General features: G+C 31.6%; 1 protein-coding gene across 1 annotated transcript in view; it reads right to left on the bottom strand.

Moving 5' to 3' along the window:
- LOC139486396 (rho GTPase-activating protein 6-like) overlaps positions 1–21687 on the bottom strand; it is a 39571-nt gene extending 17884 nt beyond the window's left edge. Inside the window, exons 1-2 of the mRNA XM_071271271.1 lie at positions 20450–21687; positions 2565–2721 (exon numbers count right to left, since the gene is read on the bottom strand). Coding sequence (XP_071127372.1) covers positions 2565–2721; positions 20450–21268 — 976 coding nt within the window. The 5' untranslated portion in view covers positions 21269–21687. The remainder of the gene's footprint in view (positions 1–2564; positions 2722–20449) is intronic.
- Positions 21688–23004: the final 1317 nt, after the last annotated feature.

The following is a 23004-nucleotide window of genomic DNA, read 5'->3' on the forward strand; positions in this document are numbered from 1 at the left end:
ATTTTTTTTTAAAATAACTTTAATATTTTGAGGTTTTGATATAAAACGGAGGAACATAAACAAAAATATCGATCTCTGCAAGAGAAGGTCAAAACGGAAAGTCCTTTATAAAAAGGCAAAATCAAAGGCTCAAAAACATCTAACGAATGGAAAACAACTGTCATATTCCTGACTTATATATATATAGTGCAGGCATTTCCTTATGTATAAAATGGTGGAGTAATCCTAGTTTTATAGCTAGCTAAACCTCGCACTTGTATGACAGTTGCATTAAATTCCATAATATTTTTCAAAAATGTGTGAGGAAAGCAAAGAGGCATAGTAGGTAAAAACGTCAAAAATTGGAATAAAATGTGTTTTCGTAGTTTTTCTTTAAACTCAAATTAAATTATATTTCTTATTACAGAACTGCGATGAGTTCCTATAGTTTATTCATGACAGAGAGCTATTGTTTTTCAAAAGATTGAGCTTCTGTTTGCACTGATTTACCGTAAGCACTCAATTACCGCAAGTGGTCTCCGTGCAGACGCTGTTAGAAACTTGGTCTTAAATGATAGGTATGCTTATCCTGGTGTTTGTTTAGCTTAAAGTATGCAAACATTGAACAACATCAGTCATCGGCTTATGAATTAATAGATACTGACACATTTAGTGCTTGATGATACATATGTTTGTTGGTTAAAGTATTCGACAAAAACATTTCTCAAAAGTTCGTTTAGGATTAAAGAGGAAAGGCCAGTACTCCCTCCTTTTTTCACACTATGTTCCTCTATCTTCACTACGAATTATAGTATATCACTTCATATTATGTACTCTTTTCGGTTAAAACAAACAATATTACATCATGAAGAATTTCTAAACTAATTAAACAATTATACAGGTCTACAAATGCCTCAAAACTGCAGTTTTGACAAATTTCTGCAAATTTCGAGTACTAATCCTCAAGTTGAACGAGTGTGAAATTCTAAAACAAAATCACAACTCAAACGGAGGTCATGCTTTGTATTGTTTAAAATTTACTTAATAATTCACTTTGGTAAAAGAAGCTCCTTCGAAGCTAAAATTTACAAAAACATGTAAAATTTGCAATATTTTACAAAATTTGACGTTTAATCGATACTGTATGCATAGCACCAGAAATCATTTCGATTGATATTAATGAGAATTTTTAGTAAAATCGTTAAAGTAAATTGGGGATCAGACTCTTAATTTTCGAACTTCACTTGGTTTTAATAACCATCGGATATTGACCACATGAAAAACACAAACTCAGGGGAAAATTGACCTTAATCCTTTCTACATTATTGATATTGATTTGTACATTTGTATGCTCTATTAATATAGACTGCATATCACCAATACGTAGAAAATGTTAGGAACAAACTTTTGATATATAAACATAAAATATAAAAAGTAGTATTTTTCAAACAAATGTCACAATTATGTCTACATAAATGTCTTTTCCTTCATGTTTAAAGGTGTCCACGGTCCCAAGGGAAGCTAGTCTAGTTATTGGCGTCTAGAAACATATAAATACTACATGCATATATAATATCGTTCTTGTTTTGCGTTTCAACAATAGATTTGTCTTTGCTCATTGTTGAAGGCCGTACGTTGACCAATAGTTGTTAATGTCTGTGTCATTTTGGTCTTTTGTGGATAGTTGTCTCATTGGCAATCATACCACATCTTCTTTTTTATATTGTTTATTTTATACGAAATATGTATCAAGCTATAAGACACATTTTTGGAAAAAAAACCTGTGGTTGGAAAAGTCTAAAAATATGATATCATGTTAATTTAAGTCTATTAATATTTAAATTAATGAAGCCGTTTAAATGATCTACGACAATATGACTCATATTCGTATTTAGTCTCGAAGTCTGACGAAAAATGACTAGTGTCTAGTCAAGTTTTAAGAAATTAATTAATGCACGTTTGTCGTTTCGTTTTTTTTTGGGTTTTTTTTATATACAAAACAAAATATTTCATTTACACAATATCAAACTTAACAGGATTAAAAATTTGAACGTCAAAAGTACGTTTCGTCTTCACAAAAAAATCTCATCAGTGACGCTCGATTAAAAACAAATAAAAGGTGAAACATGAACCCTTTTTTGGACCTCTCCTTAGTACATTTTATATATTTTCAACTTTTTTATGATGACGATAACATTTATTTGAAGTGTCATAAATGCTTCGAGTATACACTAAAAAAAAAGGTTTATCGTGACAAAACTTTTATGTTTCTATTTTCTTCAATTTATTTTTCCCTTCTGGATATGTTTATAAAAAAAAGTTCAGCTGGAAATTTCGTATTTTTTGGCTAATTGAAATTACTTATATGGAGGTCGTAGATCAATTAGATCGATTACGAAAGAGAATAAATTTGAACTAACAACAAAGAATAAATTAGTACGTTTTGTATTTCCTGATATTTGTGGTTTCATATTATTTATGAGTGTGGTGGAATTAATTTAAATTTTGAATACGTCATAAGCAAATTCATGTGGTACCCATCAAGAACGAAAAAACATAATTAAATACTAGCATTGTTTGTTTACCTTTTGGAATTGTAATCGAACACCCTAGGTCCAACGCCTGAAGTTTTGATAGCACTATTTTCTGTAAGGCAAGTCTCTCGGCATTAGTTAACTGAAGTAAACTGGATGGTTTGAGAACTACTTTTCTTCCACTGACATTGCACCAGCAGCAGTTACCCTGCAAAGATAGAGTATGAATATAAATAACACAGTAAATAACGCACATGATGAACATTTGTTTTTTGAATAACGCTGAATTTACAATGTTTTTTTTTCTAGTTTACCTCAAATATTTTCATTGTCGCGTTACAACTGTTTCTTTCACTAGAAACACTAGTAAAACATAAAATATAAGATTTTTTTTACATATATATAGAAAGGGACAAAACTGTCAACAAATTTGTTATTGATAACAAGTTCTATGTAAATCATTACATATTCTATAACCTATTTCGAAGAAATGACGATCTGTGTGTAATAAAAAATGGTGTATGATCGTAAACATGGCGGTAAAAACCGTTATTTACTGTTGTATGTTTTTTTTGTTTTTAGAATCGTTGTTGTTCCTTGTTTATGTTTTGTTAATTACTAATTGCGTTATAGAAAGATTGTCGATGACAGCCGTACGTACAGTATACATGTAGACCTCAAAAACCGCCCTCCGAGGAAAGACACTTAATGCATGGTTTATGATCCACCCTCGTTCTTGTTAGTAAGGAAATTCATATATAGACGGTTCGACCATCAGCACACTATAACCGCCCCCTCCCATGAAACGTATTTAATACATGGTTTATGAACCACCCTCGTTCCTATATTATATGTAGCTTTTAACCATTCGCGGCACATATATTGTTAATTAAAAAGTCGTTCCGTTTAGTTATTAACTTTGAAATAGTAGCATTTGGCCTTTAAGATGGATTTCTGTCATCATCGATTTTCTGGTTCCAGAATGATACACAAAACGGAAGTAGGGTTCACCAGAAACTATTGGGCAGTACAACAGTACAACAGTTCAATATAGACCATACAAATGTCTAACGTTAGACATCTTCGAAAAATAGATGTCATAAAATGTACCCAGTATATCCTCAGAAAGGTTATACATATGTCAATGGCCTGATTTGTTTTATATTTTCCGACTAATGATAACTTGATAAATCAACATAGTTATATCAGAGTATTTTCCGGGTAGTCTTCAAGTCCTTGATTTAAAATTTTCTTTGGCAAATTAGCATCGTTAACCCGACCCTCCCTTTTTAATGGAGACTCAAATATCGAATTCAGTTGATATCAATTTATTTTAAGCTTTATGAAACATTTCTGTTCCAAAAATGGAAAGTTGCAAACGGATTAATAAATACAGTTTTGATCGTGCTTTAATTGGGTTCTTCTATTTTTGAATTACTCATAGTCGAAAACGAGACAGCTGCAAAAGGAATAATATAGAGATTTGTAATCGTGCTTCAATAAGCCACTTATAAATTTTTGAATTAATCATAATCGGTTTGAAGACAAAGGTGAATTAAGTTACAAGGATATACTATCTGTATTAAAATGTATCCCCAATGCCCTTGTTGTGAAGCTAATAATGGAATGTACGTGTTATAAATATATTTATCACATTTATCCTTCGTCAAATCACTTTAATATAGGATCATAAGATTATTTCTTCATTTTTCTCTAGAGGTGCTGTCAAAATGCATGCATCTCCATGATAAAACCCCCTTCGAAAACATTTGTGTCCGACGAAAGGATTTATGTCTTTCTATTTTTATTTTGTTAAATTGAAAGGTTATAATATGCCCGTAAAATTTAAAGAGGTGGAATTCAAAATGTCGCAAATGTTAAATTCTAGATGGTAGTTTTCTAAGGTTAAATCACTCCTAAAATGTCAAACGATTTAATGTCTAAAACGTCTTGACTCTACTTTAGTGCGTGGGACCCTTCTGTTATTTTAAGAGTGCCTCCAAGTAGCAACTCGAACAACGAAATCATTCTTAAGTCATTATTAAAATATCTGATTTTACATAACAATATAATTTAAAGATAGGAAAACGAAAAGACCCCCTACTACCAATCATTTATATACGGTATCTCATCTTAAGAGATAGTTTAAATAAGTCATATTAATATTTAGGGATTTGAAAGCCAATCCAATAGTAATGCAAAAGGATTTAATTGAGCATGCCACCATGGCGTCAGAATGTCAATATTTAAAATAGGATAATAGTAAAATCTATTTTTCATATTTGTTAAATTTTGCTGCCTTTTTTATATTTTTACCGTTATTGTTAGACGTTTTGATAGGACTTATATACGCAAGATATACAATGTAATACATACGCCACATTCTACGAACAGGTCATAAAACGGATTGATTGCTGGTTGCTTTGCGCCGTCTCGGCAAAAAAGGCTAAATCGTAGCGAGACAAAAAACGGACTGATAACTGTATACAACAAAAGCATTGAGAGAAAAAAACAATATTTACTTACTAGCACTCACACAATTGAGGGGGAGGACAGGGGTAAGAAAGACGGGGAGAAAGGGGGTAGGAGAAAGGAGAGGAAGGCTGGGAGAAAGGAGAAAAAGTTGGAGACAAAAATAAAATATGAAAAAATAAAATATCTCTTTTTCCGGTAAATTAAAAAAAAAATAAGGAGAAGAGGGGTAGGAGAAAGGAGAAGAGGGGTAGGAGAAAGGAGAAGGGGTGGGAGAAGGGAGAAGGGTACCCCCTGTCCTCCCCCTCACAATTGCAGTATACGGATAAAGCAAAAATTAGTTTTATAACAGAATCAAACACTTAACGCAACCACACCAACAAACATTTGAAGAAAACGAAATTTAAGAGGAATCTCACTATAATAGTAATTGGTCAATTTGTGGTGATGTTTCTTTAAATAATTGTTCAAATTGAAGAACATTTCCTTAAAGAAATAAAGGAGACGGGAATTTCAATATTCTTACTATTAAAAACATTTCAATACGATTGCTTTGGTTGTTTTTCAATTTCGTATTCCTATTGTAATGAACTTTTTATATTTGACACATTTCCGTTATGTATCCGTATTCTCAATCATAGTTAGAGTCAATATTACGGCGAAATTAGAAATTATACGCAAAATAAGTATTACGCCCCGGATTCAGGATACTAAATGCATTTGGCCAATCAAAAGAATATGTATTGCCCCATTTTGTCGTGTGTGTAACATGCACCTCTTACATGTTCAAAACAGATGATAAATGGTCAAGCAGTGAACATTGTCACAAATCCTGACAAGTTACATGGTATTTATAGGATAAAACATACCGCGCAAGGTCCTTTTAGATGATAAATTATGCCCCAGTGTAATTATGTTATAAATGCTAATTATTTAGAATATATGGGGTAAAATTACGGTCAAACCCTCCCATTTAACTAGCGAATATAGATCAAAACAAACATATATTGGAAGATATAATTTATGGGTATAGCTAAAACGCCATACACGTGCCAGAAAATGTTATTATTAAATTACGAAATCTCCTACTTTCTAAAGACCAAGAGTCAATTTAGGCCCACTTATAATGTTATTCCACCTGACCTTGAAAAAACAAAAATCGTAATAATTTAAAATATTTGCCATTTCTAAATTTTCAAAGTGTCACAGTTGAAAATCTAACAAAAAGTAATTATCTAATAAGAACGCCTAAATTATACATACTATTTTACATGTTAAATCTAATTTTTAACATTTAGTTTTTTTTATATAAGTTTACTGGTAAACTGAGGTTGAAAAGAATTCCTTTTACAGTAATGTTAAAACATTTGAATTCCACGTATGTGTAATGTTTCCGTGAACTTTCTATATCAAATAATACACAGACGTCAATAGATTTTGAAATACATTTTTATCTCCCTTGTTCACAGCTCTTATACTGGAGTTTTAGCAGGATCTTGATCCTGATTCTTTACCCGCTTTTGACTCTTTTTTTCTTATTTAGATATTGGCTCTGATTCGGTAGTCGACTTTGACTGTATTTCTTTATAGCTCTGATTCTTTAACCAGTTTTGACCTTATTTCTAAGCCAGATAGAATCATATTCAAAACAGTGTAGCTGTGGCCATTGATTGACAACCTTAAATTATCCCATTGACTGGGGCAGATTAGGTGAACGTGTGTCTGTAACGACAACTGCTCACTACTTACTTATTATAGAATTTAAACTGTGGGGTCACCAAAGGTTCTTAACGCCTTTAATATTAAAATAGTTCGAAAAATTAATCAGGAATAACTTTATGTTTTGATTTATATTGTTGATATAAATCAAAACATCGTGTTATTCCTGATTAGTTTTTCTAATTTCTTTATTTAGGTGTTGAGAACCTTTTGTGACCCCACAGTTTAAGTGCCTTTAACAAGTACATAGTGAGCAGCGGTTGTTACAGACAAACGTTCACATGTCTATTTAAGATCTGATTCTTTAGTCGGCTATGACTTTACTTTTGTTAGCTAAATAATGGATCTATTGGTTAAGCAAGACTTGGCCTTATTTCTTTTCAAAGATATTGGCTCATTCTATAGACAACTTTGGTGCTGATTTTCACCTATTCGGTAGTGACAGCGTCTTGGTATTTTGTCAGCCTTGAAAATCACTAGTAGGGACATAATTTCAGGATATACGCAAGTGGTTTTCAAAATCCTTAGCTAAATGATGTTTACAAGCAAGAATGATCCCGCGAAAAATATCAGAATAATTTCATAATTGACATAACTTAGTACCGCGTTAACATTCGAGAACAACAGCCGGAGGTCAGTTGACCGAGTTATCAAACGAGGAGTGTCCAAGCGTATCTGATAGAACTGACACATGACCTAACAGTTTGATGTATTGCACTATACTGTTTACATAGAGTAGAAATGCCTATCAAAAACGTTTTCCCTGTATGGCCTCAAACTATAATGACGACATGATTCCATGGTGTGTATTCGTGTTGATAACTTCATTTTTACTAAGAAATCTTTATTTATATAAATACATATTTTTCTAGGTAATATATATAATTTGAGGTCTTAATATATCTCTTTTGAAATTCAAATAACAATACAACATGTGTCTACCTCAGGTTGACATGTAAATCATTTTATAACTAAACAATTTTGATAAAATTAAAAAAAAAAATTAAAATGTTAAGATGGCATCTAATAGAAGAGAAAGAGAGTGTTGCCACTGAACATCCAATACCATTTCCTTCCTTCGGGTTTTTTTCAATGAATGCCTAAGTTCGGTTTTCAAAACCTAATTGTAGACCATGGAATTCTGAAATTATGAACCCACTAAAATGTTTGAATAATCCCAAATTCCCAAATTTCATCTAAGTATCTTTGTGTTTTCAGACAAACAGAATGAATAACCAAAAAGAAATATATATAAGCTTTTTCACTGCATGGTCGTAAATGAAACTCTTTTTAACACTTTAACTTATCAAACACGTCTTTAACCGTTTTGCTAATGAAGCATGGAGTATGATCATAAGATAGATGTACTTTTATCAAATATATCTTTCATCAATGCGTGTGAACCATTCGATGTACGATGTATATATTATAAGTGCTTGAACGGCTTATAGACATACTATACATCTAAAATATAGTTAAAACGATTTTTTTCTCACGATATATAATGGTTTTATTAATTTATTAAATATCCTTTTTATGAAGAAGAAACATCTATTCAGAAAAAATAACAATACAAGTTATATGATGTTATTCCTCAAATCAGGTTTTGGATTCGTTTTGTTCAAAGTTCTGATGTCTTAATTTTGTCTTTTGTTTTCGAGTCATGCGCCAGAATCTTACAACAAGAGGATAAAACTTAGAACCGTAACCGTACCAGTTTTAAGAGATGTATGTCAATATAGGCGGTGTTTTATCTCTTGGTAAATGTAGTAGCTAAACGCTTATAAATAGCTATTTCTAAAAAAAAAAAGATTCTTACATATTTGTTTTGCTTTCTTTCGATTCTCAAAACTGTCTCATACAGGAGGAGTCGTCCCTTTTTTTCCCCCAATGGTGCATGTTGTCGTCGATTAATTTGACCTATTTATTATTCGTTTCATTTAATTTTCCTTATATCAGTCATGATTTCATTTCAACCAATGAGGTCGACAAACAGATATGTTTATTTTTACGTAAAGACATAATTAAAACTATAATAACATATTTATGAGCTACATTTCAAACAATCTAGAAGTCATCACAATACATGTAGATAGAAATTATGGATTTTGTATCAGATTTTGGATGACACAATAAAATTCTAGATTGTCATGGTGTTCTAATTTTTGCATTTAAAAATTTCTATAAAATTTCTATAATTTAAAATTTTAAATACTATTTTATGACGTGTAAATGACTATAATATGAAATAATGTCGAATGGTGACCTATTTTCTAGCGTAGTAATAAACTGTGACAGATGTTTTCGTGCCAAGCATAAAGGTAGTATTAAAACTATCATAGTTATGAAATTCGAATAAAAGCCGAATTAGGATGGGTTTTTAAAAAAACTTCCTTCTCGGTAACTTCTTTTATGTTTTTTTTATTATAAATTTGTTTTTAATACGAAATAAGTTATATTTTGTAAATTGTAAATTTAGATAGAAATAAAGAATGCAAAGTATTCTGTTCAATTATATTCTTTCAATTTATATCATATCCATTATCTCAACAGCGTGAAAATTTTAAATAGCCAAAAATTTCATAAATGGATAATATTTCTTCTGACTGAATTATTATAATTATGCGTGCCTTTTATTGTGACTGGTCAGTGAAACTTGTAATAAGTAGACCACTAATGACAGTAGTTTGTCAAATGTCGCACACCTGCACGAAATGGCATACTTCAGCACTTATTCACAATCTGTGGTCAGGGACCGTAACAATGGTTCAAGGGCGTTCGTATGTGCAACGGACAAATTATGTTTGGAATTTGCTAATGAAAAAGTGCCCATTGTCAATTTATTTCAACTCTAATGAATTTGCCATCCTTTGAAGAACTGGCTCAAATTTATTAATTGGCATATGCAAAAGGTCGAAACTATTAGTTGGCATATGCAAAAGGTCCAAACTATTAATTGGCATATGCAAAAGGTCCAAACTATTAATTGGCATATGCAAAAGGTCCAAACTATTAATTAGCATATGCAAAAGGTCCAAACGGAGATTACGAAAGAGGATCTACTTGGGGTTTAGAGATATAGAGATTTATAAAGAAAACGTGCAGAATAAAAGGCAATTAATAAAGTATAGACAACAATTAGGCAAACTAAAACAAAAAATACAGAATAATTGGGTGCTAAAATATACAGTAAAACCTGTTTAAACCGAACCTCTTTGGGACTTCAGATTTTGATCGGTTTTGGCAGATATTCGGTTTAATCAGGTTCTAAACGCATACAATTTGATATGACGGTGCTTTAGAACATGTTTGGTTTATACGGTTTTTTTTTTGTTTATAAATGCAGGATTCGGTTTAGCCAGGTTTCACTGTATGAATAATAGAGAATAATCGACAAATCACATAAAGGAAAGAGAAATATGGTGTATGCAATCTTAACAATACAGAAATGAAGTAACCCTCATTCAGACCTTTCATATTGTTTCATTCAGTATCTCAACAAGAGCAGAAAGGATATATGCATTTGATTGATAAAACAGACAGGAGAACCAATTGACATTGATGCCAAAGTAAAATTAGCAATCTTAGTCAGAATACTCAACCAAAAGAAACAAAACAGAGCCAAAACCAAACACAGATATGCATTGATCAAAGCAGAAATGTTCTGAAAGGAAAATGTCACATACGTAGACCGGCATATTCATCAACATGCTAAATCATTTTGTAGTTTTGTTTAAATAATAAATATGTATCATAAAGATAAAGGCTTATGTAAGCATACGTACTAAAGAATAGCAATAGAGAAACGTCAATTAGCTTGCAAAATAGAAGGTGCAAGTAAAACAAGTACATGTACGTGCAATTGCAAAAGGAGACAATTACGAGATAAACATTTGAACTTTTGCATTCAGTAAAAGAAAACATCAGAGAAGTCCTAAACTACATTTTGTTTTATAATTCGGTTAAGATAATATCTAAATCTCATTATTATATCTATTTTGTTCCCGTAAAAAAACATATTTGTGCAGTCGCCATATGCATTCAATAGAAATTTATAAATATGATAAAAGAAGTGCGTCTTTCAAGGGATATCTTATGACTGCAGTCAGATGCTTTAAAGGTACTTGTTGAAAATACTGTGGTGAACTTGTTGACATAAGGTAATTTTATAATTGTACAATTGAAAAATCTTATTATGAGACGAATTGTCGCAGTTGTTGCGATACTATCAAATATTGAATTTCGATCAGTATCGCATGTGTGAAAATGATTTTAATTTTCCTCTTGAAATTATAAAGAAAGAAAGCATGGCAAATTTATACAAGGTTTTTGTTATTGAAAGGAAATAATTTAATTCGCTCCAGTTATGAAATGATGTATGGTGTAAACGTGGATTTAATTACATAATTACTTAGTAGGGGAACGGTGAATTAAAGGTTAATCTACACAAAGAATATATTTAATCCGTCAAACCAACAGGTGTAGCTTACAATTGTTATTTTAAAGTTTATAAAATCTCTAATATAAAGTTTAGATGAAGCTAACTATGGTTTATACAGTTGTGTTTATGTGACTTGTGCGTAAACTGTTAAGTTTGCAATCAATACCACAAAAACCGCACCGTCAGACGGCCAAACACAAAACCTTAATGAGATCTGGAAACCAAACTTACAACACAACAGCAAGCATAGATTTAGCAAAAAATAATAATCATAAAATTAGCAAAAAACAGCGTCCGTCAAGCAAAAAAAAAACAGCATAAAAATATAGCAAAAACAACATACATAAATTCCCTGCAGATATATTTCACATTTAAAGATGGTTGATTTTCAAGTTTCACTCAAAACTTTTTAAAAAAAAATGGGATGAAAAGGTTTGGACCTAGAAACCAATCTAAGCTAACGGCAACTAAAAGTGCCACACAATTATTCTGCAGTTATTGCATAATGTTACATAAATATACAAAAAAACATGTAGATGATTACACTGAGATGAAATTAACCTTACTATATATAGCACTAACATGACATTTGGTTTTGGTTTTTTTCTCTCTCAATGTGTACCTTTAGTATATATGCATGAAACGCCATCTGCCTTTCCGTTTAGTTGTTTTTTTCTCTATGTTGACGTGAACACTGTCAAAGTGAAATAATACTTAAATTGCCTTGTATATGCAGAAAACCCCAGACTTCAAAAGTCATATACGTATGTGTGTATATTAAAACATTCACAATCAAGAGCCATAGTTCTTTCATATTTTTGAATATTTCATGACATGATGTCCAAAATAAACCTTCAGTAACTACTTCGTGTGTTTTATGCTGTGTCATGTCTCAACTGTCAAACTTTGGATTTTTTTTTATGAATTAATAACAACTTTTTAAGCTTTCGCCCTTTGATCTAAAAAGTGTATTAAATCCTTCTTTCTATACTGAGAACCTGTATTGTTGCAGGCAGTTTTTTTCTATTACTTAAAGACTTCCCGTGGTAAAACTTAACTTAAAGTAAATAACGTGGGATGTGACATTCGAAAATTGAATATTTCCAGTGTTCTTATCTGAAAAGCAATGACACGCCTATTAGGAAATAATTACATGGTAGATTCAAATAAAGGGGATCGAATTGAGCCTTCAAGCTCTATGTATAACAGTAGATTTAATGGTGATACAACCAATTATTTATGTACATTTTGTAGTTTGTAAGGCCAATGTATGTACTGAGTCGAGATTTTATTATGTATTTTTTTTACCAATATAGCACGCGAATATCACCTCCACCGAGAGAGTTGTTTATGGAGCCACTGAAGGTCAAATTGGTACTGTTTTTCAACTCAGTTGGTATTCTTACATTTCGTAATCTTTTATGAATGAATGCAGACGAGCTGTATGGGGGAAATTAATTAATATTAGAGTTTTAGTCTAGCTACGCCAGGAAAATGTTTTCTTTGCAAGACTAAAGTAAACACTTGATTTCAGATGGGGTTTAGGTTGGCTTTCAAAAATTGTTCAATGAACAGAAAGGTTAAAGAGGTGTTTGGGGTTATGTTGCTTCTCAACCTAAAAATAAAATTATTTTTACGTAGAGGACTCATTGACTAAACAGTGAATGGTTGAAATAAGACAAGGCCAGAGAAATAACATTATTTGCTGCGTATTTATACATTAAAAAAGTTTATGTAATCTTTTAAAATAAAATTTATTCCTTCTGTTTTAAGAAATTTAAAATATTGCTGTGCTTCAAGTACATTTTGATTTGAAGAGTTTTCGCTTCTATTGAATTAAAATACCTTTTGCTTTAATTGGGTAATGGTATATATATACATGTACGAGACATGTCATTTGCATTCTTTTTAACCCAATCCCAACTTAATGAAATGTATCGTTTTATGTTAACAAAGTGTGTGGCTTTTAGTGCCTTTAGCGTAGTTAAAAAGCTATTTCTTTCATATACATTATTCATGCCCCTGATCACATATATGATAAATATTAAGGAGTAAAAATGTGAAAAACAAGCTTTTTGATGGATAGTTAATAATTCGAACCTCTTGGCCAAATATATCATAAACACACGGCAAAAACACGTCGGAGGTTAAACTAGGAGAGCTTTCTTTTGTACAGACCTTTGTGTAATGGCTTATGACAAATTTGAAAGAAGATCGAATTAGTTACTCGAATGATCAGACCTTTGAACTATAAAGAAAACATTTAGTATAGAAGGATGGTGATGCGTCTTGAAGGGTCATCTATTATGAACTAGTTTTAACACGTTTTTATGCGTTCAATTCATTTTGCAACAAATACAATAAAAAACACGACATCAAAAAAGACAAATTCCTATTTACGGTATTTATATACGTATACAGGTACATGTACACTGAATGAGAGTGAAGATTTGGGAGGGATCCTTTATTCTGTATTCTTTTAATTTTTTTACGCTTCTTCAATATTTTTTATTTTTTAAAATACTGCCTATTCTGTAATTACTTGATAACCCAGTCTGTATTCTGGACATGGTCTTTTCTGTAATCCTAATTTTTTTCACTAAATTCTTTAATTTTTCCAGTTGTTCTTAATTTTGAGTACCCCCTTTATTCTTTTTATTCTTATTTCTGAATTAAATCCCCATCCACACCCTCCTCCTTAACAAGACTAAGCCTAATTTTCCGAGAATTGTTTTTTATTTTAATGTACAAAAAAATGAAGATTTGAGACTTGAATATTTACAGAAAATTGAAAATATCTATTATAATATAATAGATAATATAGATGATTTTGATAAATTGGTTTTATGTCTTTCGTGTCCTTCAATTGTGGAGTGTTTTGCTCCATTAGTTGAAAGACCAACTTTCAAGTACAATACACGATATAAATGTGGCAACACTGAGATTTTGTAATTTTGAACTTCGAACATTAGGGTCGCTGTGTCTGGATTACAGAAGATTATCTTTAGCTCAAGTACATCATTATCTAATCATGAAGACAAAAATTAAACATGCCTGATAAAACTGTTAATCTTGTCTGTGCAACATTTAATAGTTATAGACTTTTCCAAAATGTTTTGACCCCATTCCATTATCAATTTTGGTGTTCTTTATAGCTTCCTGTTCGATGTGAGTCCATGCTCCGTGTTGAAGCCATACTTACAAATTGTGACTTGGATGGAGAGTTGTCTAATTGGCACTCATGCATATATACCACATCTTCTTAATCTTCTATTTATCTTATAATAGACAAGTACACGTAGGTAACAAAAAATATCTGAATGCTTTAACTTGAAATGAACTCAAACAACGTGAAAAACAATGAACTGCCGTGTATTATAAAAAAGTTTGGCACACTTCGAAAACTTATTACTAAAATTAGCAAGCATGGTTGATTGCTATATGCGATAAAGACAACAGTTTTGTATGCATTTTTCTTTAAACTCGAAACATAAAAATCTGTCTTGAAAGAGAGCTTTCTGTGATTTGTTTTTAATTTTGCTAAATAGGTTGCACAGTTATATTTTGTCATGAAAAGGTGGCCATTGAACATTTGGATCCAAGAGACGTTTTGCTAAAAAGGTTGCAGAGTTATATTTAGTCATGAAAAGGTAGCCATTGAACATTTTGAACCAAGAGGTAGTCTTGTAAATAGGTTGCAGAGTTATATTTTGTTATGAATAAGCAGCCATTGCACATTTGGAACCAAGATAATGTCTCCACGTGACATAACAGGAATACTGGTATCTTAATGACTGTCTCCTCATTACACATCACTCTATCCATCCAGTGAATGACTGGGATTGTTTATTATCGAAAACAGCCGATAGCCACATAATGACATATTTACTTTTTTAAATAGAGTACACGTGACAGGTATCATAGGTATTTTGACATTTTGATTTGGTTTTTCTAGTGCAGACCGAAGACCTATGGTGCAAAAATAGTGGTTTACAACATGTAAAACATGACAGGTGACGAGGTTTTTTCATGTAAAAATTGATAATATACATGTCAAATTTCAATTGGAATGCATGGACTTGACCTGTTGTGTAATCTTTGGTGGTCAAATTCGAGAATATTTCCACGCTTTGCAATATTAATTGCGAAGCTGTCCTTGTCGGGCATATGCAATTATAAATTCAAAACAACGTTCAAACCTATGATTGCGTTGGATAAAAACCGCAATGTTTATACGTGTGCATGCAAAACTGACAAAATCATTGGTAAAGAGGGGTCTAAAAATAGCACAAACAACATTTTCCAGATGACCAAAATTATAATGAGAATATGATAATGAAAATTAACAAAACATCAGTCATGTCAGTGTTAACGCATTTTTTTTTAATTAAAACATGTTTTGTATTTATCATTTTCATTTTCAATATTTTGTTCAAGAAGATTGTTTGGTGAGCTTTGTTGTTTTGATATTTGGGAATGTGGTTGTTGTGGTCAGGTGGTTGTTGTTTTACTTTGTTGGGTTAACCTAAAACATTGTCTCAATTCCTTCACATTCGAAAATTAGAGAAAGTCCTCTCATTTGGCGCCTCGTTTAATTAAAAAGTTTCAACTCAATCAGCCAATGTGACAATGATATACATCTCTATATGTTTGAAGGCATCGATTATAAACCATCTTCGATTGTACAATATTACTCATAAAACCGTGAAATATATTAATTTTACCTGATGTAACAGAAATTGGGTCATTATTTCTGATAATTTGAGTAAAGATTAAGAAAAATTACAATCATTGTTTCAATCTCGGCATGGGTCCAAAAATCTTTAAAATTTGACCAAAGTACGATATTTTAAATAGAACAGGGATTGAGAAAATTCTACCATTGTTTAATCAGCCTATCTGATAATTCAACTGCATTTTAAGCTCCTCGTTGTTTTCAAATTTAGACATTTAAATTCGAATGAAAATGTGATGAAAGACGTATAGTAAATGTAAACAAAATAGAGAAAAACAGTAGATTTACAATTCATGTAACTTTGTGTAAAATGTGGTTTGTGTAAAAAAAAATACATTACGGTTAACCACAACTGAATATGGAAAATGGTTTATGACTTTATTCCAAAAATACTTTTAATATTTGCATTGATTTTTAGAGTACCCGTTAAATAAATAACGGTTGTCTAACATTATCTGACATTTATTTCCGGTGTAAATTTATAATGTGATCGATGAACGATTTAATCTTGAACTAATGTGCCAATATTGCGAAAAACCTGTGTAAACTTATGATGGTCGCGTAAAATTGACATATTCGGTTCGGAAAATATGTAAATATAATTAGGACCTCATCGGTTATGGTAGCTTGGATCCAGGCAGTGGCGGATCCAGAAATTTTCATAAGTGGGGGCCCACTGACTGACCTAAGAGGGGGCCCGCTCCAGTCACGCTTCAGTGATTCCCTATATAAGCAACCAATTTTTTTCCCAAAAAGGGGGAGCCCTGGCCCCCTGCCCCCCACCTAAATCCGCCTCTACCAGCTGGCTAAGCATCAGTTAACTAGGTACCATTTGTATACACGAACAGAATTTAAAATCCATCCACAAAATCTATTTCAAAAGTGACCACTTATTTCAAGCTACAAATCGGGTTTCAGTTAACCTATTGTCGTAAGATTGCAATAAATACTTTTGGTTCTAGCTATATAGGTACATTTGAATTGTTTTACTCTATTAATTTTGGGGCCCCTTTCATGATAGCTTGCTTTTCGGTGTGAGCCAAGGCTCCGTGTTGAAGACCGTACTTTGTAATTGTAACCTGGATGGTGAATTGTTTCATTGGCACTCATATACCACATATTCTTATATATATGCATACATTGGACCAACCATACTTCTATGTTATGTAGATTGGTCACTTTTTTAGCAGTATTTATAATAATTGCCGTTTGGCTAACATCTCCTCTTTCAAAATACTTAAATACATATGACTTCAATATATGTCATCTTGCTGTGTGATTTGAAAAATATCTACTAATTTCCGATGGTTTCGTCTACGAAAATGCATATTTTCCATAATCCACGAAAATAAATTAATCCACAGTATAGCATCTATAATCTCAAACCCCAAAACTGCAATCAACCCATTTTTGTCCGGAAGTCTCAAAGGGATGAAAGAGAAATAACAGGATTTTAGTATAATTCATTATGTCTAATAGTTGTTGACATATCAACAGAAAACATTCTAGTTATAAGCCTAGTCTCTGATGAGTTTAAAATAGTGAAACCACTATATAAAAAAAAACCCGGTAACTTCTTTCTATAACAAAAAGTGCTGTGTTTCACTTTTTTATATTTTTTATTTTAGACACGTCTTTTCGATCAAACCATCAAACAAAAGAACTACTATATGAATACATAAAGAAACAACACGTTATCAAATATAATAATTCATAACTGTCAAAATGACAGACCTTAAACATCTTCTATCTGGATTAAAATACACAGTACGGGACCGGGTCACACCAATTTATCATTTTGATACACATCGTCATATTTTTATAAAGACAATTTTCTATCGGAATGTTTATGAGAAATCAAATAAACCTAAGCTACTTTATATCTCTGGCCTTTCTTTTTAATGCAGACTTTTTATTTACACTTTGTGAATATTAATCAAATTTTATTTTCAAAGAGATAATTAATATTGTAAATTTATTGTACTTATTCATATCACCGTGATATCCCAGTTTATTATTTATTCATATTACTAATGATTGGAAAATGAAGGACATCTATGTCATCAGATCGATATTTGATCGAATAAATTGGAATTGATGCAGGTTTGGTTACACAATAAAACAACAGCTCTAAACATGATTAAGTTTCAGTATGGGTTTTTTTTCTGTTTTTAATTTCAATATGTATATATATTGAACCACTTACACTTAATTTTAGAAGACCAGTGAATATGACGACATTAAAAGGCAGAAGCGGACTATGGGGACAGGAGTAGGGCCCCTTAAGAGGCTATATATATAGTAAATGCATGTTCTACTTGACTTGCCGGTTGTATATTTAGGGGACCTCTTTTTCAAAAATCTGGATCATCACGACAGTTAGTATCCGAATTGGTGCTTTTAATATATTATCAGAAGTGTATTTTCATTTGATAATTTTACTAATTAACTCTATTGCCAGAAAAAAAGTGTGGTCAACTCATTACGGGGGAACCCCCACATCCAACCTTACAAATACGAATGGTCATTTACTGAAAGCTTTCTGGTATATAATCTTTATCACAGCATATAAATGCACTATAAAAATCTACTTGAGATGACAACATGTCACTTTTGAAGTTGTCCAGGTGATATCTCATGTCGTTGACCATTCAATGAGTCATGCGCATGGCTGAGACATTCCTAAGCATGTCGTTTGCATGTAAAAATATTGAAATGCGATTTAAAAGATGTTCCTTTGGTGGTTATCAGATCCAATAGATATTGATAAGTATATAAACATTGGGTTGTGATAAGGTCACCACTTATGATAAGCCTTTATTTGAACAGGTTGATAAAACTGGTGACAGTAAATAAATGCTTACGAAAGCCCTTCCAGACAAAAGCATGACAGATGAAATTATAATATTCAATTTGAAGACAGTATTCTTGCCTCGCATTTTATACTTTGAATGGTGTAATTAATAAAGGTGTTTATTTCATAGTTTAAAGATCTGTCAGATTAGAAAGATTTACTGCATTTGTCACGAATAAATATAGAACAGGGCCTATAATTTCAAAATATGATAATAGTTGATTTTATCAGTTTTTAAAGTAACAATTGTTTGAGCATCATTTGAAGTCTATACCATCTTTCTATATCGGCGTCAACCGTTGTTTGGATGTATTTTTGTCTTATAAATTTTTTACAATGCATTTTTCATATTTTAATATACAGGATATTTAAAAATTGTCCTAATAAACAGCTACATTCATTAAGAATATGGTTTCCCTATTGTTGCTATCTAAACTTGATTCTAGAATACAGATGTTTTTAAGTCTTCAAAATTAAAAACTATACGTTTTTCACATTTTGTCACATTCATATAGGACATTTAAAAATTGTCATAATAATCAACAATATTATTTAGGAATAAAGTTTCCTTATACATGGTTTAGACTTGATCCTACTATACAATGTATTTTAGTCTTCTAAATTTGAAACTTTGCATTTTTCATATTTTGTCATACATGTAACATATATTTAAAAAGCTACCTTTGTGAAGATTAAAGATTTCCTATTGTGAATGTATAAACTTGATTCTCGAATACAATCAGAGGCGGATTGTAGGTGACAGGTCACCGGCGGCCCGGACCCCCTCTTTCGACAGCCTATGAGATCCCCTTAAGAAAATTCTGGATTTACCACTAATAATGGCTAATGTACAACCCATGTTCTAACACCAGCTGTCAAATGAAACCTGTCCGTCTTGTTATATGCACACGACAATTATTTTAGCTAATTATAATTAATGTCTAATTGACTTGTTTTTGGAATATACATTTACATAAAATATGCAATTACTTAGTATTCAAGTATGACTTTCTATTTATGTTTCTTTATGCTAAAGAATATCTTGAAAATTCTGGTTTTATACGGGGAAATGTATCGTACTGGCATACAATGTTAATTCCATTTAGACCTTTTTCTGTTTTAGTTATAAATAAGTATACGCTATCGTTGTTTCCTAACTAGTGAAATGTACTGTTTCCTTTGCATCTGGTGTTCATTCTAATTATAACATCGCCACCTACTCAAAGGCAAAGGCTTGGCCAACCGTATATGGCTAAATGCATGTAGTACTTTATAATAAATGGGTTTTTTTTTTAAGAATATAGAATTTTGTCAGCAACTTTCTTTTTAGGTTCTATTTATAGAATCATTTAAGAATGATACTCATTGATAAAAGTGAACGACCTCTTGTCCGTAGACATCTGGAATATGATTTGTTTCCCCCATATCAATATATTGTCTGTATAATCCTGACATAAGGAAACTCTTCCTATTAATTGTCAATCGATTTTTGTCTATCCTGATTGATGATATAATAGGTTTACTGACACAACTGAACCAAACCAGGACAATTCACTTTCTATACCGAGCAATATGTATTCGGTCATCGAAAATGTGGCGGGAAATTATTTCGCTTAAGGATGTTTTATGTAGATTTAATCTACATTTCAACCAAATTTACTAATATGAGGACGAATACATTTGATACACAAACTTAGATAAATATAACTACTTACCTCAGGGCTCCATAACGTGGTATTGACAACAGGGACTGGCCGTGTTTTGCTGCGAAATCTTTTTGGAAGAATTTTGTGCGTGGAAGATGGTGACTTCGTCTTGTTCATCGCTAAAGATAGAGAAGAAGAACATTTTGGATAATTTATAAATCCAAAATCATCATTGTCATCATCATCACTTAAACAGAGTTCAATACTATCCTCTTTTTCATATTTTGCATTTTCAACTATATCCCCAACTGACTTGCTACGCTCTCTCTTAACTGGCACGTATTCCTCTGGGAATCGTCGGAGACTCTCGCCTCCTCTTGGACTCAAGCTTAAAACAGCACCAATGTTTGTTGCAAGTTTTCGCAAACTTTTTTTCTGCCATTTCCTATCTTTTAATGGCGATTTAACGCTGATCAATGATTGTGAATGTGATTGTCTTGTCAAACTATTTGTTTTATTATCGTTCAATTCGTTTCGTTTAAAATCCAAAATAGATAAATGTCTAGAAGGGGGAGAAAAAGTCCTCAAGAAATAATTATTGTCTAAAGTGACGTATTCAGTTTCTGAATCCAAACTGTCAAATTGCGAAGATTCATCCCCATCGTAACTCATTGAAAAGTTTGCTCGCATTTCATTACTAAATTTTGGTGGTCCGTGTGCCTTCTGGGGAGTTGCAATGTTCCCGTTTGGCAAACTAAGAGGGGACACATGAAACATATATCCATTCCAAGACCGGTTCATCATTGTTTCACTATCTGGGTAAACCATTTTACTAACAAATCCATTTTGATGTGTATTAGGCTTTTCTTGTTGACCGTGGACGGTCATTATCAAACAGATATTTAAATACGGAAATAAAATTCGTTCTTCAACATTTATGACACACACTTCACGATGGACTATTAAAATTTGATGTACACATATTATAAATCCGATATTATTTAAAAATTCGCACAGAAGATGGGTGTCTATTTCACGCCTTATTGAATAGTAGGTAAACAAAACGCTGTTCCACTCCAATGTGTCAATATTTATATTTATATGTTCCTGTTATAACACTATTTATGCACACATTATTTTATCGGAGTATTCCCCATAATAATAATTATTATGTATTTGTTTTCAAAAATATCCTTCAATCGATTTTTGAATTAATATACGATATGTCGGCTCAAAATTAGTAGAATAAACTATACGGTTAGAGGAATACTATATTTTTAAGAGGCGGAGCTTCGAAACCAAACTGCGAAACGAGGCTTCATAAAGTGTCACTCAAGCATGACCCACATAAATGGATGTAATGAACCTCATATTCATAAAAAGTAAATTACATTGAGGCCTCCTACGGGGATCAACAAATACTTTTCGGTTTGACGCTTATTATGAATAGAGGGCTCAATTCAATAGAGCTGTTAAAATTTAAAACAATAAAGTAGTGCCGTGTTTGAACTTGATTACTCACAACGAGATTTGGTTTTAATTACGATAACTTATGGCATCCTAAATTAATTCTCTAATCCGATTTCACACGTAAATGTTGGAAATAAATAAGGTATAAAAAGATGTAATATATTTAAGCATATTTGTCAGAAATGTTTACTCTTTATTGATTTTGATAATAGACTTAGTTATCTAATCACTAGAATTATCTTTGATCTTAGCAGTGGATTAAAAAAATCTTTTTAATAAGATTATAAATTGATATGCAGAAAATAATATGGGGAAAAAAGTTTGTAGTTGATGAAAAGTAATCCGCGTTTGTGTGTCAATTTTTATTATTCAATAAGGGTTGGAATATGTATCCCCCCCCCAAAAAAAAACTTGATATATATGTTAGGGGTAGGATCCAGCAGCAGATCAGGATAAGCGGTTGTATGAATTCTTAAAAAGCCATTTATTAGATGAGAAAAGAAAAAAGACGTATAGCTAGTGTCACTGGTCTAAATAAATCACAATTCAGTGATACCTTCATACTTCTTACAAAATTTACATCTTTTTTAAATTTTAAACACATTTAAAGAGCAAAATAATTATAGGTTCTCATTTTAAAAGCCCTGTACACCTATTTAGAAATGCCTCAATTATAGCGACTACTGACCGTGCTAATTTGGTTCGATTTATGATTTATTCGATATCTATGTTCAGAAATACAACAAAAAATCGACAATAATACCTTATTAACTTAAATCTTGAAGAATTGGCTCTGCGTGTGTCAAAACTGTGGTTTTAATTTCACACTGACAATGAATCCAGATGAACTAACTAGTGACTTTAAGTCTTTGTTGATATTCTAGATTATCAAAGAAAACCTCTTTGGTTTGATAAAGGTATGGAAAAAATCATAACAATAATAATTACTTGTACAAATACATAGTGGTTCAATGAATAAATTAAATTGAAGAGAAATAATTGTCGAAATTGTTCATAATTTGGTATGTCAACGTTCTGTGTAGGGGCTAGAGAAATGATAGAGTTCTTTAAATGAGCCATATGAAATACTATTATATATTTTATACTAATAATGTCTATTTATAAACTGTTTGGTCAAATATTGATATATATTT

Source organism: Mytilus edulis, chromosome 8 (genome assembly GCF_963676685.1).
Source record: "Mytilus edulis chromosome 8, xbMytEdul2.2, whole genome shotgun sequence".
In the NCBI taxonomy this organism is placed as follows: domain Eukaryota; kingdom Metazoa; phylum Mollusca; class Bivalvia; order Mytilida; family Mytilidae; genus Mytilus; species Mytilus edulis.